Raw genomic sequence first — 27,760 nt, forward strand, 5'->3', positions numbered from 1 at the left:
ATCAGGCGCGATTAATCGAAATATTTAGAGACACGTACGAAAAACGCGTAATGCTTCTGAAGTTTTATTCATTGTCGTGTAAAATAAAAATAAGTATGGAGGACTCAGCGATATATTATATAGACATTACGAGTAGTATATTAGGTATCGCAAGTATCGTGGATCAGTTTATTAGCAAATATTCGATAGCGATTTATTTTATTCGATCACTAGCTGAAACTGAAGTTTTGTGTGTACTTTCGCGCAACGGTGTTTGTTACAATTTTTTTTTCAAAATATTGCAAAGTATGCCAATATTGGGAATATTTTTTTATGATTGAGAGGATAATTATTAATTTTATTCATGATTTTCTCAGTCGCGGTTGCTCGCATTACATAAAGTTTTGTAAGCTTCGTAATTTCAAATTGATAATTAATAATTAGATATCGCTTATCAACATACTATTACGTTATATTATGGACAATGTGTTAGTATACGCATTTCAAACGTTTTCGTGTAATCCGGAAATAATAAGATATCTTGAATGTACACAAATGAATTGCATATGTTGTATTTTATCATGTAATTTTGTATTACTTTATTATTTTATTATGTATTAGATTTTAGTATAGACTAAATTGTATGTGACTTCTGTATAGACTAAATTGAATGAAAAGTAAATTGTATGGAAAAAAAATTACATAAAAAATGAAGAAAGAATATAGCTTATTTATAAAGAAAAGAGGACCGTCGATTGGAATCGGCGGGGGTGGTGGAGGGCCTCTACAGGTCCGCTCATTTACATCGGACCGAATTTTAACTAAAATTAAAAGAATAACTTAATTTTATTAGTCTAGACCCATTTTAGCCTAACAGAAATTACATTCAATTGCAACGATGTCCGATAAAAGGAGGACAGCCTAAAAGATAAACAGGTAAAAAATTCTGCAAGAACATCGATCGTACTCTTGTACGATCCGTTTGTTTTCAAATAATCGTTTATTTTTTAAATAGAGTCTCGCGAACAGTTAATATCAGAATCTCATAATTGCGTATATTTCGCGATGAGTAAATTAACACTAGAAGCCACGAATTTGTAACGTAATATAATATAAATGATTAAATTAATAAAAGAGATGCCCCCAGAAAGAAGGGAGGCGTCTTATTATTTTCAGCTTTTATTTTCAGCATTTATTTTCAGCTTCTTGTCATTCGTCAAAGAAATAAGATAAAGCAGACTCAACAGGAGAATATAAAAATATATACATTCCAGAAGAAAAATATCTAGAAATAAAATATTATTAGGACAGGAGATACAAAAGAGCGAAGAAATAGTTGTGGAAGAGATTAAGAAGAAAATATTGACAAGATAACAAAGAAGAGATGACATAATGATAGAAGAACAAAGATCAAAGAGATAAATGGAAATTAAACAAGAATAAAAAGAAATTTCGAAGAAGGATCGAGGAAAATAGGGTAAAACAGCAATAGAATAAGAAGAACGAACAAATAAAGTACAAGCAGCATCTAGAAAGAATTAACAGCATCAACGATGGAATGGAACTTATATGTAAGAAAAATTATGAGAAGATTTTGCTGACGAGGAATCGAAATAAGAAAAAAAAACAACGTCAGAAAAGAACGGAACGTACATACGAGGTACAAACAGCATCAACAAGAGTCAAGCAGCATTGACAATAAAAATTGGGGAAGATTTTGAAGAATTGTTGATGAAGGATCAAAATGAGCAGAAGGAATAACGGGGAAGAAAAAGAATTATAGATTGTCATTATTAAAAGGAATCAACAAGAACCTTTCGGCAAAGAACATCGCGACAAAGAAAACAGCGCAACGCATGTAACGATAGAAGAATGAAGAACCGAGGAAGTAATAGTGAAATAAGAAGAAAAAGTAAGTTATCGATAAATAATTGAAGAAGGAAAACAGGAACGACCATATAATCAGAAGAAAACGAAGAAACAAAGTAAAAATTACATCAAAAATAAAAACTACAGTAGAAGAATTATAAAAAATTTGTTGAGAAAGAATAAAGCACAAAGGATAACACTACAGGAAGAAAAATCGTAAAAAGACATAAAAAGAGGAATCAAGAGAAATCTGTCATGCAGTAAAGCGTCGCGACAGAGGAGACAACGCAACGATAGAACAACAAAGACCGAAAAAAGAAATGGAATAAAAAGAAAGAGAAGATTGTCGAAGGAGGATCAAGGAAGGGAAGAAGAAATGACCACGTAAAAAGGATAAGCGGAAAATCAAATAAAAGAAGTATTGAAAATGGAAATTGTGGTGGAGAAATTACGAAAAGTAATTATTCAGGAAGAATCGAAGAGGGCAGAAAGAATATAACAAAAGAAGAGGGATCGTAGAAAGACATGAAAAGGAATTAAGAGGAATATGTCGGTGAAGCATCGCGATAGAAGAGACAACGCAATGATAGAAGAACGAAGACCGAAGAAAGGAATAGAACAAGAAGAAAGAGAAGCTTGTCAAAAGAGTATCAAGGAAGGAAAGAAGAATTGAAAAAATAACGACGGAGAAAGAGGATTACAAGAGGATATCAATAAAAAGGAATGAAGTGGAATATCTCGAAGAAGCATCGCAATAGTGGAGACCGTTTAATGATAGAAGAACGAAGAATGATGAAAAAAATGGAACAAGAAGAAAGAGAAGTTTATCGAAGAAGGATCAAGGAAGAAAAGAAGGAATGGTCATGTAAAAAGGATCGCGATAGAGGAGACAACGCAACGGTAGAAGACCGAAGACCGAAGAAAGGAATGGAACAAGAAGAAAGAAAAGCTTATCAAAGAAAAATCAAGAAAGGAGGACTTACGAAAAATTTCCCGAAGAAGAATTAAAAAAATAACGGCGGAGAAAGAGGATAACAGGAGGAGGACATGACCAACGAGAGCAACGAGACAATGTAAGAGGAGAAACAAAGAACGAAAGTGAAAAGAGTATTGAAGACGGAAATTGCGATGGAAACATGACAAAACATTACGTTTGTCGAGGAAAAATTAAAATAACGACGGAGAAAGAGGATTGACAAGAAGAACATTGTTAAAAAGGAATAAAGAGGAACATCTCAACGAAACATCGTGATAGAGGACACAATGTAAAGACGAACAAAGACTGAAAAGAAAATGACGAAGAAAAGAGAAGTTTATCGAAGGAGGATCGAAGAAGAGGAAAAGGAACGTCGCAATTTCGGGATTGCCGCTCGAAATCGTTGCATTTTCGAACATTTAAAATCGTCGCATTTTCGGGAGTGCCGTTCGAAGTCGTCGGCTTATCCGGAATTCCGTCGCGCGATTTTAATAATTAGCACATAACTGCGTCAATTTCCACGTTCTCAGACGTGACGGCTGTCTCGTGCGTGGTCCTTGAGTGGAAAGGTGCCGGGATCGCATAACAAGAACTGCCCAGATCATTTGACTTCACTGTGCGTGGAAGGGTGGCTACCAGACGTGTCGGTGGCGAGGGGAGATGATCCTCATTGTAGAGAGCTCGCTTTCTACTTTTCGAGGATCTCTCTTCTCTCTGTCGAACACTATTCAACTGGCCACGCGGGGCTAAGTCCTTAATCGGGCAAATCGAGTCAGTTGTCCGGCTCTGAACGCGTCGAGATAACGCGGTTATCGCGGAAATAATCGGGCGTTAATTCGCGTTTCGGGATCGTCGCGTAAAATATCGGTTTTTAATAATTAGCATATAACTGCGTCAATTTCCACGTTCTCAGACGTGACGGCTGTCTCGTGCGTGGTCCTTGAGCGGAAAGGTGCCGGGATCGCATAACAAGAACTGCCCAGATCATTTGACTTCACTGTGCGTGGAAGGGTGGCTACCAGACGTGTCGGTGGCGAGGGGAGATGATCCTCATTGTAGAGAGCTCGCTTTCTACTTTTCGAGGATCTCTCTTCTCTCTGTCGAACACTATTCAACTGGCCACGCGGGGCTAAGTCCTTAATCGGGCAAATCGAGTCAGCTTAGTCCGGCTCTGAACGCGTTGAGATAACGCAGTTATCGAGGGCGATTTTTCCATGGACAATATCGGTCGTTACTTCATGTTTTCAAGACCGAAGAAAGGAATAAAACAAGAAGAAAGAGAAGCTTGTGAAAAGAGTATCAAGGATGGAAAGAAGAATTGAAAAAATAACGACGGAGAGACAGGATTACGTAAGGATATTGTTAATAAAGAATGAAGTGGAAAAAAAAATATCTCGAAGAAGCATCGCAATAGTGGAGACCGTTTAATGATAGAAGAACGAAGAATAATGAAAAAAATGGAACAAGAAGAAAGAGAAGTTTGTCGAAAAAGGATCAAGGAAGAAAAGAAGGTCATGTAAAAAGGATCGCGATAGAGGATACAACGCAACGATAGAAGATCGAAGACCGAAGAAAGGAATAGAACAAGAAGAAAGAGAAGCTTGTCAAAAGAGTATCAAGGAAGGAAAGAAGAAACGGCCATGTGAAATGAATAAACGAAAAATCAAGGTGGAAAGAAGATAGAATTATAGATATTGAAGATAGAAATTGCAGCGGAAGATTTACGAAAAGTTTACCGAATAAGAATTGAAAAAATAACGACGGAGAAAGAGGATTATATGAGGATATTGTTAAAAAGGAATGAAGTACATTGCGGCAAATAAGACAACGCAGATAACGATACAAGAACGAAGATAGAAGAAAGAAATAGAACAAGAAGAAAGAGAAGTTTGTCGAAAAAGGATCAAGAAAAAAAAGAAGGAATGACCATGCAAAAAGGATCGCGATAGAGGAAACAACGCAACGATAGAAGAACGAAGACCGAAGAAAGGAATGGAACAAGAAGAAAGAAAAGCTTATCAAAAAAAAATCAAGAAAGGAGGACTTACGAAAAATTTCCAGAAGAAGAATTAAAAAAATAACGGCGGAGAAAGAGGATAACAGGAGGAGGACATGACCAACGAGAGCAACGAGACAATGTAAGAGGAGAAACAAAGAACGAAAGTGAAAGGAGTATTGAAGATGGAAATTGCGATGGAAACATGACAAAACATTACGTTTGTCGAGGAAAAATTAAAGTAACGACGGAGAAAGAGGATTGACAAGAAGAACATTGTTAAAAAGGAATAAAGAGGAACATCTCAACGAAACATCGTGATAGAGGACACAATGTAAAGACGAACAAAGACTGAAAAGAAAATGACGAAGAAAAGAGAAGTTTATCGAAGGAGGATCGAAGAAGAGGAAAAGGAACGTCGCATTTTCGGGATTGCCGCTCAAAATCGTTGCATTTTCGAACATTTAAAATAGTCGCATTTTCGGGAGTGCCGTTCGAAGTCGTCGGCTTATCCGGAATTCCGTCGCGCGATTTTAATAATTAGCACATAACTGCGTCAATTTCCACGTTCTCAGACGTGACGGCTGTCTCGTGCGTGGTCCTTGAGCGGAAAGGTGCCGGGATCGCATAACAAGAACTGCCCAGATCATTTGACTTCACTGTGCGTGGAAGGGTGGCTACCAGACGTGTCGGTGGCGAGGGGAGATAATCCTCATTGTAGAGAGCTCGCTTTCTACTTTTCGAGGATCTCTCTTCTCTCTGTCGAACACTATTCAACTGGCCACGCGGGGCTAAGTCCTTAATCGGGCAAATCGAGTCAGTTGTCCGGCTCTGAACGCGTCGAGATAACGCGGTTATCGCGGAAATAATCGGGCGTTAATTCGCGTTTCGGGATCGTCGCGTAAAATATCGGTTTTTAATAATTAGCATATAACTGCGTCAATTTCCACGTTCTCAGACGTGACGGCTGTCTCGTGCGTGGTCCTTGAGCGGAAAGGTGCCGGGATCGCATAACAAGAACTGCCCAGATCATTTGACTTCACTGTGCGTGGAAGGGTGGCTACCAGACGTGTCGGTGGCGAGGGGAGATAATCCTCATTGTAGAGAGCTCGCTTTCTACTTTTCGAGGATCTCTCTTCTCTCTGTCGAACACTATTCAACTGGCCACGCGGGGCTAAGTCCTTAATCGGGCAAATCGAGTCAGCTTAGTCCGGCTCTGAACGCGTTGAGATAACGCAGTTATCGCGGGCGATTTTTCCATGGACAATATCGGTCGTTACTTCACGTTTTCAAGACCGAAGAAAGGAATAAAACAAGAAGAAAGAGAAGCTTGTCAAAAGAGTATCAAGGATGGAAAGAAGAATTGAAAAAATAACGACGGAGAAACAGGATTACGTAAGGATATTGTTAATAAAGAATGAAGTGGAAAAAAAAATATCTCGAAGAAGCATCGCAATAATGGAGACCGTTTAATGATAGAAGAACGAAGAATAATGAAAAAAATGGAACAAGAAGAAAGAGAAGTTTATCAAAGAAGGATCAAGGAAGAAAAGAAGGAACGGTCATGTAAAAAGGATCGCGATAGAGGAGACAACGCAATGATAGAAGACCGAAGACCGAAGAAAGGAATAGAACAAGAAGAAAGAGAAGCTTGTCAAAAGAGTATCAAGGAAGGAAAGAAGAAACGGCCATGTGAAATGAATAAACGAAAAATCAAGGTGGAAAGAAGATAGAATTATAGATATTGAAGATAGAAATTGCAGCGGAGGATTTACGAAAAGTTTACCGAATAAGAATTGAAAAAATAACGACGGAGAAAGAGGATTATATGAGGATATTGTTAAAAAGGCATGAAGTACATTGCGACAAATAAGACAACGCAGATAACGATACAAGAACGAAGATAGAAGAAAGAAATAGAACAAGAAGAAAGAGAAGTTTGTCGAAAAAGGATCAAGAAAAAAAAGAAGGAATGACCATGCAAAAAGGATCGCGATAGAGGATACAACGCAACGATAGAAGACCGAAGACCGAAGAAAGGAATAGAACAAAAAAAAGAGAAGCTTGTCAAGGGAGCATCAAGGAAGGGAAGAAAAAACTGCCATGTGAAAAGAATAAACGAAAAATCAAGGTGAAAAGAAGATAGAATTATAGATATTGAAGATAGAAATTGCAACGGAGGATTTACGAAACGTTTACCGAATAAGAATTGAAAAAATAACGGAGAAAGAGGATTATATGAGGATATTGTTAAAAAGGAATGAAGTGGAATATCTCGAAGAAGGATCGTAATAGTGGAGACAGTTTGGAGACAATGATGGAAGAACGAAGACCGAAGAAAAAATGGAGCGTGAAGGAAAGAGACCGTTTAATGATAGAAGAACGAAGAATAATGAAAAAATGGAACAAGAAGAAAGAGAAGTTTATCGAAGAAGGATCAAGGAAGAAAAGAAGGAACGATCACGTAAAAAGGATCGCGATAGAGGAGACAACGCAACGGTAGAAGACCGAAGACTGAAGAAAGGAATAGAACAAGAAGAAAGAGAAACTTGTCAAAAGAGTATCAAGGAAGGAGAGAAGAAACGGCTAAGAATAAACGAAAAATCAAGGTGAAAAGAGGATAGAATTATAGATATTGAAGATAGAAATTGCAGCGGAGGATTTACGAAAAGTTCACCGAAGACACCGAATAAGAATTGGAAAAATAACGACGGAGAAAGAGGATTACAAGAGGATATCAATAAAAAGGAATGAAGTGGAATATCTCGAAGAAGCATCGCAATAGTGGAGACAATATAATGATAGAAGAATGAAGACCAAAGAAAAAATGGAGCGTGAAGGAAAGAGAAGTTTATCGAAGAAGGATCAAAAGGAAGAAAAGAAGGAACGATCATGTAAAAATGGTAAATGGACGACCAAAGTGAAAGAAGTATTGAAGATAGATATTGCTTAACTTACGAACAGTTTGTTTAGAAAGAATCAAATAAAGCAAAAAGGATAACACCAGAAGAAAGATCGTAGTAAGAGAGACATGAAAAGAAATCAAGAGGAATCTGTTGGTGAAGCATCACGATAAAGGAGACAGCGAAACGAAGGAAGAACGAAGACCGAAGAAAAGAATAAAACAAGAAGAAAGAGAATCAAGAAAGAAAAGAAGAGACGGCCATGTAAAAAGGATAAACGGAGGACCAAGATAAAAGAGGCATGGAAATTGCAACGGAAAAATTAACGAGATTCCCACTGTCCCTATCTAGCGAAACCACTGCCAAGGGAACGGGCTTGGAAAAATTAGCGAGGAAAGAAGACCCTGTTGAGCTTGACTCTAGTCTGGCACACGAAAAGTTTGTCGAGGAAAAATTGGAAAAATAATGACTGAGAAAGAGGATTATAGAAAAACATAGTTACAAATGAATGAAGAAGAATTCTCGACGAAACATCGCGAAAAGGAGACAATGCAACGATAGAAGCACGAAGACTGAAGAAAGAGAATTGAGTAAGAACAAAAGAGAAGTTTATCGAAAAAGGATCGAAGAAGAGAAGAAGAAACGTCGCATTTTCGGCTATGTCAATCAAAATCGTCGCATTTTCGTGAATTCGATTTTTCGGAATACCGTTGCGAAAGTCGCATCATCGCATCGACGGGATCCAAGCAGGAAAGGAATCCAAGCAGAAAGGACAGTCTAAAAAAAAAGAAGACCTAGGAGTGGTGTCAGCGGAACATCCTGAGAGGAGGAGGAGGCCTGGGAGAGGCATCGGGTGCCAGCATACCAACTTTACAGTAAATATTATTTTTTATTTTGTATAATAGTAATTCTTTTTAATTCTTTTATTCTTGCGTTGTTTTATTTTTTTACCATTTTACGATTTAGAAGTAATAATTTAAAAAAAGTAATTTGAATTTTTATAAACGTTCAGTCTTGTAAAGATCTTTTTCAATAAATGTATAATTATTTAAATAAATATTTAATTGAATGATGAATAAGAAGTTTGATGCGTGTAAGAATTATTTAATCGTTTATTTATATGCTTTAGAAAATAACGATGCGGAAAGTCGCATCGTTGCATCGAGGGACTCCAAGCTGACAACCTGAGAGAACAACCTGAGAGGAGGAGGAGGCCTGGGAGAGGCATCAGGCGCCGGCGGAGCAACATGTGGTAAATATAATTGATTTATACATATTACATCTTATGTAGAAAGTTTATCCACTTTTCAACTGGATAGTCATTCAGAATATAAAAATTTTAGAAAAAATGAGTTTTAAAATCCTTTGTAATTCTATAGAAGCTTGTATTCAATAAAGTATTCTAAAAAAATTACATGAATATTTCATTGATTTTGCTTAATGAATTAAAACATAGAATCCAATGTTTTGTGTTCAGTAATTATTTTTTGAAATATCGACTGTCTTTTTTCTGCCTTGCTTTAATTTGGATTTTATATTTGCTTGTTACAGAATTATTGCAGCGATGTTGCAAACTGGTCAAATGTCGGGCCAGTTATCCTCCCCCGAACGCGATGACATCAACGCTATTTCCCGCCGTTGACAGCTTCAGAAGAGGCAGTGAGTATAATTAATTTATATATTATATTATATACGTAAGTATGGCCTATTTTTGTTTAATCGAATTATTTATTTGAATGACAGAATAAAAAATAGCGACCTGGACAGTGTCGCATCGAGGGAATCCTACGAAGTTCACAGCCCGAGCAGCCTGAGAGGAGGAGGAGGCCTGGGAGAGGCATCGGGCGCCAACGGAACAACTTTGTGGTAAATAAAATATTATTTCTTATTTTGTGTAAGAGTAATTTTTTTTTGTTTATTCTTGAGCCTCTTTATTTCACCATTTTATTTGAAAATAATAATTAGAAGAAAAGGAGTAATTTAATCTTTTATAAAAATTGATTTTTGTAAAGATCTTTATCGGAGAATGTATAATTATTTAAAGAAACATCTAATTGAGTAATGAATGAAATGTTTGATGCGATAAGAATTGTTTTAAAATATTAAATTTTTTGAACATTGTTTTAATATGGATTTTATAATTTGCTTGTTACAGAATCAACGCAGCTACGTGGCAGATATAATTCCGCTGTTGCGCATCGGGGTTGGTGAGTGATAAATTAAATATATCTATTGAGGTAATTGACAACTGGAGTTTGCTAGTTAAAGTAGTAATATGACGTAAGATCTTAATATACCTATATATTTATTGTTATGAAATAGAAGATTTGTTTCTATAATTAATATCTAGATAATTATTTGAGAATTGATCAGTTTTACATCACTTAAAAATAATTTTGAATTAATATATTATATGAAAAATAATTTTAATAATTTGCAAAATACAAAGAGGTATTTTTATCAATTCTAATTGCGTGGAAAATTTTTTATCCCTTTCGGATCTTACGTCATTCGCATTTATCTGAATTTCTCATCTCTGCATGCTTTGCGCTCTTGAAATAAGAATCGACTATGAATACCGGCCTCGATATATGATATGTGTCAGTTGAGTCATCTTACTATAACAGTATTCTGTGTATAATAGTATTAAAGGAAAAAAAATAATTTTACATGACAAATGTCAAAATATATTAGGCTAAAATATAAAATATTTTATGTCAAAACAGATAAGGCTAAGATATAAAATATTTTATAAACTAAATTAATGTCTCGACAATTGTGTTTCAATTCTTTTAAAGTAACTGGAGAAGCCAATTATGTAAGAAGAATCATATGGTTTCATAAAAAAATTGATGATATTAAAAAGAGAATAGTATATAAATCCAGATAAAATGTATGTGGATCTGAATCGATCAAACTATTTTACTACTATGTTAAAAGTTTCTCGGTAGCTTCTTTCTTCGAACACCATGTATACGTAAATTCCTAGGAGGAAGACTACGGGTTTTTAACGCTGTCTATTACTCGTTATCTAGTAGTCATGTCTCGTTGCTTGCCGGAGTATATTCGTGCGCTGTTCTCGTATGCCGGGAAGTGAATCGCGGAATCGAACGTGTTGACTTTACACTCTTATCTGCCGTTATATTTAGCTTAAAATTAATCATAATCTTATATAAATAACAGTGCCGTATTTGATTCAGATTTCTTCACGTTTTTATCGGAAAAAATCCGTGAAAAATGAACTTTTTTTCATACTTTTACTCTTAACAAATATATAGTTATATTGCGTGCATCAGTAAGGTGATCAAATACAAATTTTTTTTACAGATTTTTATTAAATAATAATATTTTATTAAATAATAATATTTATGCATTAATTCCGTGTTATTTATTATATACGAGTAATATTTGTTTTTCTCTCTATTAAATAACATATGCAATTTAAATTCTTTAATTATTTTACTTTTTATCTTTCACGGCAATTGTCGTTTCTTTATTAGCTACAACTAGACTCTTGTCGGCACTTTGTTAGCTATAACTAGAATCTTGTGTACGCATAGATATATATGTATGTATGAATAAGCAAAACCGGAAAGAATATTTCTCTTGTAAATTTCCTTATCTAACGCAAACCGGTTAAGATGAAGACCTGATAATCAAGCAATTATACCATAAGATTCTTCAACATGATAAATGTTCAAATAATTGTGATAAAAACAAATCAATTGTTAGCTAATCAAAAACGATTAGCGAACATTTATAAGAAAATTTATATTCTTAATGCTTATAGATAAAGTTATAGATAGATTAACATTTTTGATATACAGATATATAGAAATATAGATAATAATTATAGATAGATTATATATTTTTTGCGATTATTGTAATTAATAATTATAATTAACTAACAAGTGCAACGACATTAAAACGTGAAAGAAGTGGCATTAACAAATAGCAATCCAATTTTAATTCTAACTTGTTTATTTATAACCAGCTGCAATTCAACTTGCAAATTTTATGAGTAATCGTGAGAACGTATTGTTTGCTGTCGCTCTTACAAAGTCTGTGCCTGTAGACAATGGCCTTCGACAACGCTAATTCCGGAAGACTCTGTATGTTGCTATGCTATTGCTTCGATGTTTTCTTCATCGGGACTAGTAATTTATAAGATTGACCTTGCATTAACGGACGCGCGTTATTTGAATCGAACAGTAAACCTCTTTATTCGTATAACATATCAAGCTCAAACGAACTCTTTAGCAATTTATTGAAATATCATCAATAGTAATTCTTCTCTTTAATACTTTTAACATATTCAAAATTCTTAGCGTTCCTCATTTATATCTCGCTCGCAATCTGTTCCAATGACATATATGCAAAATGAAAGTGTCGTTCTGAGGAATATAGAAATGTTAAGAATATGAAAGTTTTATTGTAATTCTTAGCTGAGAGAGAAAGGATGAAAGATTATCTTATTCGATTGAAATATCGTCAATATTACGACGAGAGTGAGAAGTTACAAATACATGATGCTGCTCTGAAGAAGAACGGCATTAAACAAGTCTCGCGTTGAATTCACTTCGCATTTCTGGCCGCTATGTATGTCGTCTATACAGGGATGCCCGATTTAAGGAATCTGCTCGGCTTATCGCTACGCGAATATCGTCTGTCTGACGTATTGCTTGATAATCCGATGTCGAAAAATGAAATTTCGACACATCGGGTCTGTTTGCTGAATTGGCTGTATTCAGAGTTTATCTTTTTCCTTCCAATGTAAAGTAAAAAAAAAAATAGGAAGCGTGTGCTACAGTGATGGCATAACTGAACATGATTGATCGCTTATCGTAGAGCTTGGCAGATCTGCTCAGTGGGAGTGGGTGTTGTTGTCGAGTCGAAAAGATAAACTCTGAACCATCAGTGCAGTCAGTTCAGTAACAGAAAACAGATCCATCCTGTGCATCGCGATGATATATCCGTAGAATGACGCGACTTCTAATATCCGATACGGTATTATAAATGAAGAGGATTGCATTATTCTAGAATAAGACCACACTAATTCAATGGAATTAATCTTTGTATGTATAAGACTTTTGCTTATAATTGATTTCTCACACGCTTTTTATAAATTGTTTCACATTTTACGTATAACATATCGCATCCCGAGAAGAATACTGTGACAACTTAAAAAATTCCGATTTTGAGTTAAGCACATGAAAAGTATACTTGAAATGTTGCCTACGTACTATTATAGTGTTATCTATATGTGCGAAATCCGCTGCACGAAGCGGAAATGTTATTCTTTTAAACCGGTTACGTTGCGGTTTCCTGGATGAAAAGTGTTATAAAGGAATTGATAAATCACAAATGAATCACAACAGACCTCTTCAAGAAACAATATAAGTTTCATTATAACAAAATATAATTGTAATTGTGTTAGTTATCTCACAATAAAAAAAAAATGAATTAAATTTGTTTTTCCTTTCTCCTGAAAATTCAGAATTTTTTAAATTGTTTTTAGTTTTTAGTTGTTGTGACAGTATTCTTGTCGGAGTACGATATTTTAAAAAATTGCCGTTGCCTAGATTCAAGGGGATTAAAGTCTCTCCCTCTATTATTTGTTATAGTAGATCGAGGACCTATAATATTTTATCGAGGTACCTTCTTATCGATGTAATCAGTCTTCATGCTAATATGCATTCGCGTGTTTTATTTATTTCAAAAATAGGCTCATCCTTTGCTTTTCAGACAAAACCGTTGCAGAATCTAGCCCGTTTCCGTAATCGACAGTTTCGCTCTGGACACATACATAGTTGTTTATCAAGCGAGACCAAGTTTGTTTTGTGAATTCGCATCGATAGTTTAACAATGTGTCCACCAAGTATCGTACTTTGGTGCTACGTGCTTCTGCTCGTTGCTTCGTCCTCGGAGTCCTTGGAGTCTCTGAGAAATTCTATAAACAACGATGAACAGAGAGACAACCCGACAGTGCAGCATGATCTTTTTGGAAACTCTATGAAAGATCGAGACGATGAAGTGTACAGTTTGCGCGAAAATTCTACCAAGAATGACGACAAAACGCGGCACGAACCTTATATTAATTCGAATGAAGCATGTGACCACGAGACCTGCATTCAGCTCTGCTGCCCTTTCGGTGATCGTCTAACGTCAGGGAAAAAGTGCGTCGCTGGGCAGAATAATTACTCTTTTCCAGACGTCTATAATCAAAACAATTCCGTGAGTAAGAAGTTGGACGAGTTATTTCAACTGACCGTCAGCCATCCGTGCGTTCTGAAAGGAAGTGCGCACCGTATTCTTGATCCCGACGAGTACTCGTTTCTCGTCAACGGCTCTTTATATTATCGAGATTCTGGCGAGCTCGTTCCATCGACGTCTTACTGCCTCGGCGCCTTCGATCGGAACACTTATGATGCGGTTATTTGCTTGGTTCAAATTGGCTTTCCAACATATATATCCATATACATCCTGGCGACCTTGCCGTTCCTGGTGCTGACGTTTGTGGTATATACCATATTGCCGGAGCTTCGAAACCTACACAACTATACGTTGCGCGTACAAGTCGCCTCGTTATTCACCTCAAACATGATTATATATTTCATCCAGGAGATCCCTGAATTATCTGAATGGCCATATTGCCTTCCATTGGGTACAGCATGCGTAAATTATATAATGTAGCAATGTAGCTTCTATTTATAAGACTAGATATATCCGCGCATACGATATCTTTAAAAGTCTAAACAATAGATAATGTTTAAATTCTAGATGTACATATATATGTACATATAATTCACATTTGTGTGAATAATTTTTTTATTTAAACGTTGTAGAAATTATACTGTGCCATTTATTAAATTCATTTTTATCTTGTTACAAATTTGCAATAAAGGAAGATTGAGAAAATCTCATAGAGAAGCATAATAACGATAAGTTTTATTTATTAATTCTAATACATGACGATATTAACGCATTATTATTTAATTTATTATTATTTTCCTTCCAGCTTACATTTTTCATTTCACAATGTTAGCGGCTTGCTTTTGGTTGAACGCAATGTGCATCGACATTTGGTGGACGTTCAGGTAAGCTGTCAAAATGTTAAACAACAATTTGTTGTTGGCTAAATATAAATCGCACTTCACAGAAAACTCGATTTACAATCTACACACGGAAAGAAAAAGAAAAGGAAAATCGTGATATACTCTATCTATGGATGGGGAGTCACTTTCATTCTCACAGCTGTCTGTGCCATCGTGGATCATGCTTCCGGCATACCGAAAAACTGGATTCGACCGGAAATGTGCAAGAAAAAATTTTGGTTCGGTCGTAAGTGACAATAAAATCTCTACTAGCGGTGGTGGAACATCTTACTAAAGTCTTGATAAATATAACTTTCAATTAAAACTATATATCTACGTTTATCAGCGCAAAGAATCCATTTTCCATTTTAGCGATTGATGCATTCTCAGTGTATTATTACGGGCCCACGGGTGTCGCTTTTGCTAGCAACTATTGCTTCTTCATCGCCACGGCACTAGCGATTCTGTACCATAATAAGCATACTGCCCATCAGCTGAGAGAGTCGGAGAGCCGGTGCTACGATAAAAAAAAGCGCAGGTCTGTGTAGAATTCATAGTCGAAAGAATTAATCTCATCCAATGCAATTCGCGATAAATTGCATATGCAATTTATCGATATACTTCCCGTTTTCACATAAAACAAAATAGTCGTGCCATGTATAGACAAAAATATTGTTACTTGTTTAAAAGAAAAAATATGATAACTTTTCAACAACATTTGTTTTCATAAATGTTTTTCTAATACTGCTAGAAGACACTATGTATCCTATTCACAGTAATGACTGTAATCACAAATGATACAGAAATGTATTTACTCACAGGTTTAGTATGTATCTGAAGCTGTTCATTGTGATGGGAGTAAGCTGGAGTTTGGATGTAGTATTGTGGTTCGTCAATACCAGCATTCCCATACCGACGACCATTTGGTATATCAGCTACATGATAGACAGCTCGCGAGCCTACATCATTTTCTTCGTATACGTGTGCAAAAAGAAAGTCTTGCAGCTGCTGCTAAAACGATTCGGTTGGCAGGGTCGCGGTCCGTTTGGGAATGTTTCATTATACACTCATTCTACTACGTCCTCGAATATGTCCCATCGGAACTCATCGACATCGGGAACATCCATGAAAGATATCGATCCTTCTGTCAGTCAGCAGACTGATCCTAATGTCGAATCCAATGCAACATCATAGGAGAATTCTATTATGGATGTTAATAGTTAATTAGCATCATAATTTAATTCTCCAATCAAGGATTGATCTTACATTATTATGTCTCCCTTTGGAGACACTGATTTGTATATTTGTAAAACATTCCATGAAAGTCCCGTAAAGTTTATATGTAGTTATTATAGAATTGTTACGTTACATAAATATATGTAAATCGCTTTTAATATGTTATATATAATAATAAAGAAGTTTCTTAAGCAATTTTTGTAACTTTATATAAATACCTATTTATGCTAATTGTAAGAATACTTTTTTAGCATTAGATATTTGTGATTATTTAAGATATTGGAAGTTACGCTCGAATTTACGCACATAAAATCAAGTTTATATGAAATTTTTTATAATTCTCTCTTTAAACAAACTTATCACAATCGGCATGTCATAGCTTACTTATGTGGATATCTTTATACATGACAATCTTAAGGGAATATAATTAGAACGCTTTAGCGAATAACTTTATATTTATTTATTTTACTCAAATGGAAGGCAATCGATAAATTCGCAACAAATAAAAATAAATAACACTCTCTCTAGCAATAATTACGTGATCGTTACTTAAGAGTATATCATTACAATAAATTCAATGATACTTAATAACAAAAAACTTATATGTATACCACCCCTCACGCGCGCGCGCACACACGATGTTCATACCAAATGTGTGTGTGTGTGTGTGTGTGTGTGTGTGTGTGTATTTATGTGTATGTGTACGATGCTATTGCATCTTTTTATCGTTTTTTCCTTGATGCAATTGCGCGGTTTGTTATATACTCGATGAAGCTATGTATATATGTATAGATGCGATCGGTTTACATACTTTACAGCTTGCTTAGCTGCCTTTACTTCGTCCTCGATTCGCACTCGCGAGTCATAAAGACTTACTACTCATACGTATACGCACATACACTGCAGAGATGCACCAAACACGACAGACTACCAGATTCGCACAGCCTGACAGATCGATCAATCATCGGCAGAATCATGATGAACGACTCGAACTTAAAATAATTACGCGAGTGCAACGTCTCCAAGCATGATGCACGTTGCGACGCGAGTTCGATAAGATAGGGACGCGGCGTTTTATGATATAATATGATCTTTAATTAATTAGTCGCCTTTTAATTACCCTAAATAAATTCATTATGTCAAGCTCGCTACTACAAAACACTCACAATCTCTTTCATTATATTTTACACATATATATGTACAGTATTTTACAGAGAACAATAAAATCCTTATTGTCATGAGGCAACGGATGGTGAGGAGTGTAATGATTTTCTAACATGATGCTTGTAGCAAGGGATATTTTTTTCTTTTTGGCACCTTTGTTTCTCACCCCGATGCCATGTTCCGTTTGTCGTGACAGACGAGTTTGCAGGCCGTGTTTGTTGTTTGCTTCAAAAGCTTCGCACAACGGGGCGGGGAAAAGCAATATGGAAGCGATATCTTAAATGCAGATTAACAAAACGCGATTAAAAAAAGCGGCTTTTTACGCGGAATCAGCTACGCTGCAAATTGATCAATAGCTTATAAGCCGCCTTCCTATACGAATAAAACGATATCTTCGACCGTGCAACTTGTAGAATATATAAGCGATCGATTCCTTTGGCACGACAGATAAATTATGAAATTTATAAAATTTATGGAATCGATGCTTATTAGCGAAATAAAAAAAAAAGACGAATGTTTCTGCAACTGGCTCTGAGAGTCAGGGCAGGGGAGGGAAGAAGAACAGGAAGGCGAACCGGTTCCTTTAATTAAATGCATTGAGTTCCGGCTTAATTATTTCCGCGCGTATCTCGACGGATTCGGCGATGCGTTACGGCGCATGTTCGCGCTCCTCGTCTCCTCTGTCAGGCTCTCGCGCACACGGAACATGGCAGTACCTCGAGGTTTTTAGAATTCTCCATGAAGCGTGAATATGTTTGGAATGTTGCATCTTTTTTTTTCCTTTGTGCTCTTTCTCTGGTTAATGCGGGAAAAGAAATGTAACAATCGCGGACCAATGTGCCGTTTCACTAATGAGATTGTGGGAAAACGCTTTACTAATTTTTCTCTCATTCGAAAAAACTAACAACTTAAATACAGTACATTCTCTCTCTTTCTTTATTCATACTACATAACGATAGTTCCGCGCGGAACTAAAAAAGCTCGCAAGGAAAAACAACACTTCGAGGCACGTCGGTTGCGAGGAAAATTCGGAACGTTGCGGCGTTATTACAGATGGTTCTCTAAAAAAAGAATAAAGATTAACCGCAACGTTTCTTTTCTTTTTAGAAAAATCGCTGCGTATTGGGGTTTCGATTAGCACCATCGCTGTTCATAAACGTTGACACATGCACTCATATAAACGTATCACATGCACTCGTATAAGGGAACCTCAAGTTGGTTGTAATTTTAACAAACTGAATTCTTACTTCTCTGTATCGTTACTTGTTACATTTCATAGAGACATCAATATATTTAAAAATTATAAATAATACAAACTTTTAGATAAAATATCTAAAAAATTAGAAATAGATATAACATTCAGATATCTTTTATGCATTTTCTGAAAGTATTTTTGTGAAACCTTTACGCCAAAAATATAATTTATCATCATAATGCAATAATGTAATTTTGTTAAAATTAATCCGAGGCTCCCTCGCTCTTTCTCAGGCAAGCACCCGCTCTCTTTAAGACACATCTCTCTCACACACATACACACATACACTTGCTCTTGTTACCGAGCTCGGCAGCGCGGTCTTTCGTCGTTATGTCGAAATCCGAAGCCGCTTGGTCTTCGAGGAAGCGTCTCAGAAACGTTTCAGTGCAGGACGACGCGTTTCAACGCATAAAGCAACTCTCGCCTGACATAACGTTCCGAGACGAGATCCTTCGATTCGCGTAGCGATTGCCCGTCGTGCGATGTGCGTTGGCAGCTCGCGATACGCGTGGCTTCGATCTCCCTTGTTCGTACAGTTTGGAAACATGGAATGTCACAAAACAACAAAAAGATTACTAGTCGCGGTGGAAAGATCGAAGGACCGCGCCGTGGCTAAAACCGATCCCGGTGGCAATTGTGTAACTCGCTCGCGCGCGCAGCCGTTCCTACGATTTCATCGCTATTATAATGATTATCGATTAAAATACGCAATAATTCCTAACATCACATGCTCTGTGGCTTAGAAAATATGTATAGCTGCGCTGGAAGGCCCCCGAACTCGCGTATCCGTACGTTACACGACTCGCAGACGTCAGGCGCACGTATAGAAGTATATTTTACATATGTGTTTACGTATGTATATATATGCGTATGTATATCTTTACAATAATTATCGTTATATTAGATTCTGTAAGTGCATAATTATGCAGTTATGTTACGATTAATTATGATTGAGGGAGAGGGGCAGGCATTTGGAAAGAGGGGATTATCCGCGAGGATCATATACGCAATGTTTCTCGTCTCCTTGTTTTGACACACACGCTATTTCTCACAGTTATTAAAACTCAAGCAACACACGACTGGACAGTAAAAACTAGCTTAAAAAACCTGTCGTAAGCTGACTCTTTGGAGAATTTTGAAAGTTGATTTCGGTCCCGGAATTTTTTTATAGGTCCTTGTTCTTTTTGTGTACGAGTGGTCGGCTGCATCCTCATGGACGCACATCGCTATTTCAGATTTTAATTCGCACGACGAGATGCGTGAAGAAACACTTTACATATATTTATCAGACATTATATTTTTGATGGAACGATTGATCAAAAGAACGACATGCGTTAGCATTCATTGATCAAAGAAGACCGAAAGATGACACGCGTGTCACTGGTCCATAATTTGACAGCCTTCTCGTTCTTAATTGTTAATTACGATAACGATCGCGCGTGATTATGTATTTTTTAAAACAGTAGGTATGCTTTCGAAATCAACATTCTCGTCTTGACGCGCGCGTATAAGTACACATTTGATATAATATCGATTAGATGCATCAGAGGCAAGGATGTCACAAAACGGCTTATATAAAATGCATTGGACAGACCCGACCAAGTGGCAATGCAACGATCTTTCTGCCCGCTGTTTCTTTGTCTATTTCGAATTATGATTTTTGATTACCTGCCGAGGATTAAGTACATAACGCCGGATTGCGAGAGAGTATCTCGGGCTAGGTCGCGAAGTCTACCTTGTCCCAGGTCATCGGAGATGATAGGTCGGACGACATTTTGAAGTCAGTGTCCTCCATGTTAAAGAGATCAAACGAGTACTGACTGCTGCCTAATAGCGGGTCATAGATATCCGTGGTGGATGAGAGATTAATCGACGGAGTGGTAGAGTGATGATTAGGCGATGACAATATCGCAGAAGGTGGTGGCGATTGCGGCATCAGGGAATCTAACCAATCGGGATCATCCATATCCATCGGCATGTCGCAGTCTAGTTGACAGAAGTCCATTGGATCCAATGTTTCCAAGTCCAATCCTAATTCCTAAAAAATACAATATTAATTTGAATAATTCCACATGTGTTATCGATTATATCAAAATTTATTTTAACTAACATGTTAAAAAAAGTTTTCCTATTCTTAATTTTTAATTCTCAAATTTCTTTTCAAGGAAACGTACTTTAAGATCCAAATTTGCATTGTCCGAAGAAGTCACTTCTTGTGGCGGTTGAGGATCCGGGGAAGCTTGTTGCATCGATTGAGGACTAAGCAACATCGCGGCATCCAGCTCCGCTTCGGATGTCAAGAGATCCGTGCTGAAGGAAGTAATTTCCTCCTGCTGTTGCAGCTGTTGAATTCTGCCGGGTAACTGAATGGAGAACGCGGTTAGCGGCAATGGCGGTGGTGGCGGCGGTGCCGGTGTTGACGGGCTCGAACAACCGCTCTGAGACACTTCCATCGGTATCGGACTGATCGGACTCATCGGACTGGCGGCCGTAAAGATTAACGACTGAGTTGGACTGTCTGCCGGTGCGGTGAAGACCAGATTCTGCTGTAGTTGGCGATTTGGAGTCGTGGGAGTGGCTGGATCTTGTGCGGCACTTGGTGGTAGCTCACCATTCTTGATGAGGATCTCCAACACGTCATCAACTACTTGACTCTTTATGTGATTCTTCTGGACCGGCTCGATCTTGACCTGTAAGTAAAACGCGCCAAGTGACAAAGCAATTAATAAAGCGTTAGAAGACATTGAACTATAACATTACAATATACATACTGATTATAAAATTATAATATCATAAAATTCATTTTAAAATTATAATTCTGCTCTTTCTAGAATTATAATAAAAAGTAATCGTACCTTTAGTAACTTAGCAGCTTCGTCATATTGCGGTGGTGGCGGTTTGATGTCTTCAGTAGTAGTGATAGCTGTTTGCTGTTGTTGCTGCTGCTGTTGCTGTTGAACCTGCGCCTGCGCTACAAGAGCACCAAGCAGCGAGCCGTTTAACTTGGTCGGTTTCGCCAGATTCAGAACGATAGCCGTAGGTATTTGGACAGTAGTACTGTTCTTGGATTGATTTTTCTTGTTGTTAATTGCGGTCAAAGTCGCAGAGTCGAGAATGGCGGTCGCATTGTTTGGTTGCGCTTGCAAGAAGGCCGCGAGACTCGCCTTCGCATTGAGTTGTTGAATTGTAGCTTGCTGTTGCGTCTGTTGTTGGTTCTGTTGTTGCTGCTGCTGCTGTTGCTGCTGCTGTTGCTGCTGCTGCTGCTGCTGTAAATGCTGAAGCTGCTGCAAATGTAAAGCCAGTTGTTGCTGCTGCATTTTATTGTGTATGTGTTGCTGGAGCGCCAGTTTCTCGGCGCGCACCGTCGCCGGCTGAGTCTGGCGGATTTGCTGGAGCTGTTGCTGCGACTTGAATAGCTCGCGTTGTAATTCCTCTATTCGTTTCCTCTGCACCTTGATGATATCATCTCCTGAAACACGAACTGCGTCGTAAAAACACCCACGTGTGCCGTCTCTCAAATCAACGACCTCGCTCGAAAGTCTCTCATTGCCTCTCGCGCGCACACTTAAAGTGGCGCTCAATCTAACAAGGAGATATCGAGATGACGTTTTACCTGGTGGACTCGATGGGTAGTCGTGCTCGCTATTGTGGGGCGAGGCCGTTCGCGGGCTGTTCGGCTCATCCTTCACGATACAACCCGGGCTCTTGACCTGAGAGCTAGAGTCGTCCGTCGCCATCGGGCCAGGCGTGTCCATCAGGATGTGTCCCATGTGCGTCACATGTGGTCCATTAGAGTTGGAGGTCATGTTGTTGCTGGACGACTCCGTGAAGGGCTTTAGTCGCTCGATCAGCTGCGGCTTCGAGCCCGACACCGGCAGATTCCGTCGTTTCAGTTCCACCTTGAGGTCGCTCACTGCAAACGTGATACGGGAAATTATTTTTCTTCTCCCAACGAATCTTCTCCGATGCAACTTCAATATTCATACCTTTCATATCTTCCAGTTTGCCCAAAGGCCTCAATGGAGGCTGTTCCGAAGGATTGTTCGAAGAATTCGACGGAGCCGGGCTGGCGGCGTTTGCGCTACTTCCGCTCACACTACCAGCATCGCTCGCGCCGCTACTTGTGAGCGATAGCGGTTTCTGCGCGGCCGGCAAGATGATCTGTGGATACTGAGAGAAAAAGATTTTTTAATCTTGTATTTTTATATATTTTAAAAGTAAACATTTAGAAAAAATGGTATAATTAATAAGCTTTTTTTAGAAACAAAAAAAAACGCAAATACTTCTATCTGCATGAAATCATGAGGATACGTAATATAATTTTTTTTCGCTTGCAAAAAACTTCGCTATAATATACGCATCATCACCTTGTGTTGCCACTCGAGCTGCCATTGAAGGAACAGCTGTTGCTGTTGTAGAAGCAGCTCGTAACTGGTCTCACCGGGCTGCGCGCCGCCGAGACCGGAAGTGCTAGACACCGGCGTCTTCTGCGCGTTTGGCGGGCCCTACAGCAAGAATCGTTACGTAAGGAAAACGTAAAAATGCAACGTGAGCTTACGATCATTCGTTCGCAACAGTTGTACGCGATTCGCAACCCGAATAAAAGCCCGAATAAACCCCGCCTTTGTGCATCTCGCTTTACGTAATCCTGCTCGCGACCCGTGAACAGATTTGAGATATATTTCCTGACATCACTGTGTCTGGCGCCCGGTGCATCGGTGAAGAGGCGACCAAGGTAGGTAGGTGACGTAGCTCCGGTTCAGGCCGGGCCGAGTGATAAATGATACATCAAGATGTTTTCTGCGCCCTCATTTGCACGCCCATTCCCGGCTCGCTTTCACACCGGCCACGCTATATCTCGGGTGTTTTGGATCGCGCGAGCTGTTCGGGGGCCCGGCGGCTCGATTCGGCTCGGTGTCTATCGGGCCCCGAGGGAGAAGACCCCGCGCAGCCCGCTCCCTGGCTTCCTCGCTCTTAGGTGCAATTAGCGCTCGAATTACTCAGAGCTAACGAGGTGGGGCCCCGAGTCTTCCCCCTCCTCCCCCCTCTTTCTGGGGAGATCGCGAGAGTTAATCACCCGATACGATCTCCCTCCGAGACTCCCTCGGGCCCCGAGGCCGGGGCTCTCTGCGCTTCTTCGCCGCTCTCCGCGGCGGCCCACGGGAGCCGAGATTCACGGTCCGTGCTCGTTTTTACTTCGTCCTCTTCCTCCTCATCCTCCTCCTCCTCCACGGTCACTTCTTCTTGCTCTCGTGTCGTCCTTTTTGCTCGCCTCGTCTTTTTGCCTCGCCGGTTGCCACGCCGAAATGCGGCCCTCCGTTAGCCCACACTGGCCGGCGCACACTCCACCACGGGAACTAGTTTGTAGTGCTACCCGGCGGTCCCGAGTACACGATAATTATCGCGCGCCTCTGTGTACACTCTGCTCGTACCTTGGATCGAAAACTACTTTACGCCTAGCGTTTCATCCGTTTATTGAACTCGCGCCTCTGTGACTAAGCGGAACATTTCCCGCAAAATCTTTTGTCTCGAGTTTACCCTGAAGGATAATTAAAGCATAAATTGAAAATTGTTTATGTACTAAACGAAAGTATTAATAGGAATTATATAAAAGAGAAAGCACACACACAGGGAAAGAGAGAAGCATTATAAATTCTTATTTCAGTAGTAATATCCACTAATTCTCAGACCATTATTATCGTCCTAAATTAATTACTAAATTAAAGCTTGAAGTGACTTGAATTCGAACGCATATGATGTAGAAGTCAATTTAAGTTACTATTGCTTCTGATTTAATACTGTACTGCAAACTTTTTTTAAAATATTAAACAATGAAAATAGTGTGCTAATTCTCGATCAACAATCAAACTGTCTTACGCAATATCTATTACGTTTAAAGATTCACGCGATGAATCGGTGAGCGTGAACAGTGATGTCAGAATCTCGAATGCTTCAAGAATACTCTTTAATAACTTCCATCGCGATTCAATGGCCGTTCTGTGAAGACATAATGCCCCGCGTAATAAAATCGATACCTCCCGAGACGAGAAAGCCAACAGTATCATTCTGCAACTCCGGTGATAAAAGAAAAACGACATAGGCGCTCTCGCCCTGCTCTCCTTCGTGCAAGTCACACAGAATGACACAGTTGTTCTCTCTCGTCGCCGAAATGTTGACACAATAAATTGAAAGCGAACTTACTTTATACTCGTGGAACTTGATCGTGCGGGTCTTGGGCTGGCTCTTGGTCTTCGACTTCTTTCTGTTCTTGTCCTTCCCGGGGGCGTCGCTCCTTTGGCACGTGGTGGCGGCTATCGGGCTCGGCTGGGGCCGCGGGGTGATCGCCGGCGGCGGCGGCGCCGGAGGCGAAGCTATCGAGATGTTGGAAAGGGGGCTCAGGCTGGACGTCGTTGAGCCCAGGGACATCGGGCTCGGCGCCGGCGCCAATGGTAGGAGGGTCGTCGACGGTCCATTCGTTTGGCTCGCCTATGTATTAAAAGAGGGAGAGATCGTCTGATGGTTTTTCAAACTTCCCACAATGCGACCGACACGCGACATCGATCGCCATCGACATAATTGCCGGCGACCTCCTAAATACCGGAATTAGGAGTCGCGATTAATCTTCGTCGCGTTCGACGAAGATTAATGCTTTCATTGCCGCTTAGACGTTCAGATGTCAAGCTCGAAAAACTATCGTAGTTCCAAGTGCGAGAGACAGAGCTCGATGACACGTGTCATGTCGATGTATAACACAATAAAGGGATTGATGTTTGCATCAATTACTGTTCTTGCGCCAAACTTACCTGCGTAGATGTGTGTTGCTGGCCCTGTTGAGCTTGCTGCTGCTGCTGCTGCTGCGTGCCTACAACGGTGTTGCAGAGCTCGGCGAACGTCTGTATCGTCGATTCCGTGGACGTTTGCTGGAAGACGGGGGATGTCGACGAGACCACAACGGCGCCGCCGGTCGTCGGTATGCTCAGGGAGACTGTGACGATGCCCGCGGAGGCCGCCGCGGTTTCCAGAACGTCCGACGATCGCGACTCCAGCTGCGGCGAAGGCGCGCCCTCCGAGCTCTGGGAATCATCCTCGAAAGTGATGTAATGATCCGGGTGCTGGGGTTTCGTCACCTGCCCCTCGCAGGTAGCCTTGAAGGGAATGTGACCCTCTGGGGAAGAAATTTAGTCAAGGAAAATCGCCTTGATGCCGTGTAGGGTATAGCAGAAGGCTTCAAGATTGTAAAAATTGAATCTGACATAACATTACGCTAATGGATTTAACGTAATAAGCAAAACTTGCTGATTTTACACATATCGCATTTTTTGATATATATTATGTATCATTTTATTTTAGTAGAGGCTATCGCGAGAGAGATACCTTTGACCGCCCTCTCGATGGGCTCTTCAGTATGAAGGATGTTCTTCTGAATGAGCTCGAGCGGACCAGGTCGATGACTGAGCTGATCGTTGAGCTGATCGGCTAGCCTGGCCTTCTTCAGCATTCGTTGCCGCTCGGCCAGACTCGGATCCACGTGACCTACATCCTCGAGGATGTGCTGCCGGACCAGCTCGTCCCTTCCTGGTCTCTGCTGAATCTTCGCCTTCAGCAGATCGCCCGTCTTCGCTCGCTCCAGCTGCTTCCGTTGCTCGTGAAACGCCGGTGGCGTCTTCAACGCTGCTCGGGAAAGGAAAAACATTCGTGTCATATCGTACTTTACTCGCTTGTTCGGACGCGATTAATTTTAAGACATCGCGTTGAAAGCTGCTTCGAGTAGCAGTCAGTCGTCGCGGAAGAAATTCAAGGGGCTGTCATTGCTTTTATATTCGTAATTTTAGATCGCAATTTTCGGTCTTTCGACCAAGTAGACTTTCCTTAAAAAAAAAAAAAAAGGAGAAGAAAATAGTAAATGCCGAATTTCTCAGTACGAGACGTGATGCAGATATCAATTTCCGGAATGATGGTCCTCAGAGATGCCATTTTGGTGTCAACGTGACGCGTCTTCGGGCTCCCGCATTCCCCAGCGCCGTTAAATCGGTGGATAAATGATCCCCGAAGCGTGTCCCTATCACTATTTCCGGACGCGGATGCTGCCGCGCGCGTCGCGTCGCGTCGGTGCGACTCAGACACGGACGTCGTCATTACGCGGAATAAAAGGCACGTACGGTCGCCGTGTCGCCGATGTCGGCAGCGGAAATGTGAAAATACACGGGCGCCCTGGTATTTTAACCGCGCGCTTGTAAGTTTCCATCCAGCCAGTCGTGGAACGGGGCACGGGCCGGCGGGGCTCTTTCCCCGTCGCGCGAGTTTTTTTTAGCGTCTTCGAGATTAATCGTGAATGTAATTCTCTTGCGCGTCGTCGCGCGGCCGCGAGAGATGCAACGCCGTTCCCTCGGTTATTACTCTTCGGCTCGTTACGGGGAATTTACGGTACTTTCGCGAAGGTACGACGAGGGGCGAGTAAAAAAAGAAATGGGGAGGGAGGGATTTCTGATCTCTCGCGCGGAGGATCGTACTAAATTCGCGGGATGCTGTAGGATCGCTTATGGACCGATCTATAATTTACATCTCTTCGCGGGTACGTATGTTTCTTGCTTTGCTCTCTCTCTCTCGATCGAAATGCGTCGCCGTGCGTTTTCGCCTCCTCCTTTTCGAGACCATCAGTTATTTCATTTCCTTTTGAGAGCGAGATGTCAGAGGCCCGATGAGATGTGCTCCAAGACGTCTGACGTCCTTGCGACGCCTATTTTAATCTCGGACGAACTGTCCGAACTGCGTCGTTAATTTGCCGCAATAAACGTCGCCCCTTCCGCGGTTGGAATAGACTCAAGATTCGACAAATACAATAAGAGACTGTGGTTTCTACACGACGATTGACATCGAGAGAAAAACGTGTAGGTCTATTCGTATTTATTCGTTGCACTCGCGATGGCGATCATGTTGATGTACGATTTGGCGCATGACTTACTGTGTAGAAAAGCAACAAATTTAATGGCTATTTAATACCTACTGTCGTAAGTACATAACGTATTACAATTGAATTTAATCCTGCATTTGTAGCATTCGTAATAAACAACTTCCTACGTTTTATTTTTTCAATGAATAATTTTCAGCATATCCGATATCCATATTTAATAAAACTAAGAATACTAATTAAATTTTTGTGTACCTAATCTCATACATATAAAATAAAATAATATCTATCAAATCGCAAATAGAAACTAGGACGTTAAATTTCGTATAATCTTCAAATAGTATTGTAAATAAAAACACGAATAATAGTGATAAAAAAGA

The 27,760-nt window shown here is 39.6% G+C and overlaps 2 protein-coding genes and 1 long non-coding RNA gene across 8 annotated transcripts in view; 2 read left to right on the forward strand and 1 right to left on the reverse strand.

Annotated features, from left to right (window-relative positions):
• The first annotated feature begins 753 nt into the window (after positions 1 to 753).
• Positions 754 to 9,980, forward strand: LOC139771161 (uncharacterized). Its single transcript, XR_011717877.1, has 5 exons — positions 754 to 8,598; positions 8,853 to 8,975; positions 9,275 to 9,382; positions 9,467 to 9,589; positions 9,879 to 9,980. It is a non-coding gene; the product is annotated as an uncharacterized lncRNA (long non-coding RNA).
• A 774-nt stretch (positions 9,981 to 10,754) lies between these two features.
• Positions 10,755 to 16,248, forward strand: LOC139771164 (G-protein coupled receptor Mth2-like). 4 transcript variants are annotated; one of them, XM_071703718.1, is made up of 6 exons: positions 10,755 to 11,023; positions 13,469 to 14,387; positions 14,742 to 14,820; positions 14,883 to 15,064; positions 15,190 to 15,355; positions 15,639 to 16,248. In XM_071703718.1, exons 2-6 carry the CDS (start codon positions 13,589 to 13,591, stop codon positions 16,009 to 16,011), a joined length of 1,599 nt encoding a protein of 532 aa, XP_071559819.1. In that variant the 5' UTR covers positions 10,755 to 11,023; positions 13,469 to 13,588; the 3' UTR covers positions 16,012 to 16,248. The 4 variants fall into 4 exon arrangements, with proteins under 4 accessions (XP_071559819.1, XP_071559818.1, XP_071559817.1 ...); XM_071703717.1 differs by lacking the exon at positions 10,755 to 11,023 and adding an exon at positions 12,599 to 12,730; XM_071703716.1 differs by lacking the exon at positions 10,755 to 11,023 and adding an exon at positions 12,616 to 12,798.
• A 250-nt stretch (positions 16,249 to 16,498) lies between these two features.
• LOC139771162 (uncharacterized) overlaps positions 16,499 to 27,760 on the reverse strand; it is a 162,788-nt gene continuing 151,526 nt past the window's right edge. For 2 of the 3 annotated variants that reach the window (XM_071703713.1, XM_071703715.1), the window contains 9 exons: positions 25,847 to 26,143; positions 25,276 to 25,637; positions 24,674 to 24,958; positions 22,840 to 22,977; positions 22,459 to 22,642; positions 22,086 to 22,385; positions 21,328 to 21,953; positions 20,647 to 21,162; positions 16,499 to 20,510 (listed from right to left, as the gene is read on the reverse strand). In XM_071703713.1, coding sequence (XP_071559814.1) covers positions 20,190 to 20,510; positions 20,647 to 21,162; positions 21,328 to 21,953; positions 22,086 to 22,385; positions 22,459 to 22,642; positions 22,840 to 22,977; positions 24,674 to 24,958; positions 25,276 to 25,637; positions 25,847 to 26,143 — 3,029 coding nt within the window. In that variant the 3' untranslated portion in view covers positions 16,499 to 20,189. The remainder of the gene's footprint in view (positions 20,511 to 20,646; positions 21,163 to 21,327; positions 21,954 to 22,085; positions 22,386 to 22,458; positions 22,643 to 22,839; positions 22,978 to 24,673; positions 24,959 to 25,275; positions 25,638 to 25,846; positions 26,144 to 27,760) is intronic. The other variant, XM_071703714.1, reaches the window with a different exon arrangement.

Source organism: Temnothorax nylanderi, unplaced genomic scaffold (genome assembly GCF_030848795.1).
Source record: "Temnothorax nylanderi isolate EJ_2023f unplaced genomic scaffold, tnyl_v1.0 TNYL_tig0036_pilon, whole genome shotgun sequence".
Classification (NCBI taxonomy): domain Eukaryota; kingdom Metazoa; phylum Arthropoda; class Insecta; order Hymenoptera; family Formicidae; genus Temnothorax; species Temnothorax nylanderi.

Coding starts and splice junctions, on each gene's coding strand:
- LOC139771164 (XM_071703718.1), top strand. CDS start 13,589: ATGTGTCCACCAAGTATCGTACTTTGGTGCTACGTGCTTCTGCTCGTT. Junction 14,388..14,741: donor GCCATATTGCCTTCCATTGG/GTACAGCATGCG, acceptor TTTTCCTTCCAG/CTTACATTTTTCATTTCACA. Junction 14,821..14,882: donor GACATTTGGTGGACGTTCAG/GTAAGCTGTCAA, acceptor CGCACTTCACAG/AAAACTCGATTTACAATCTA.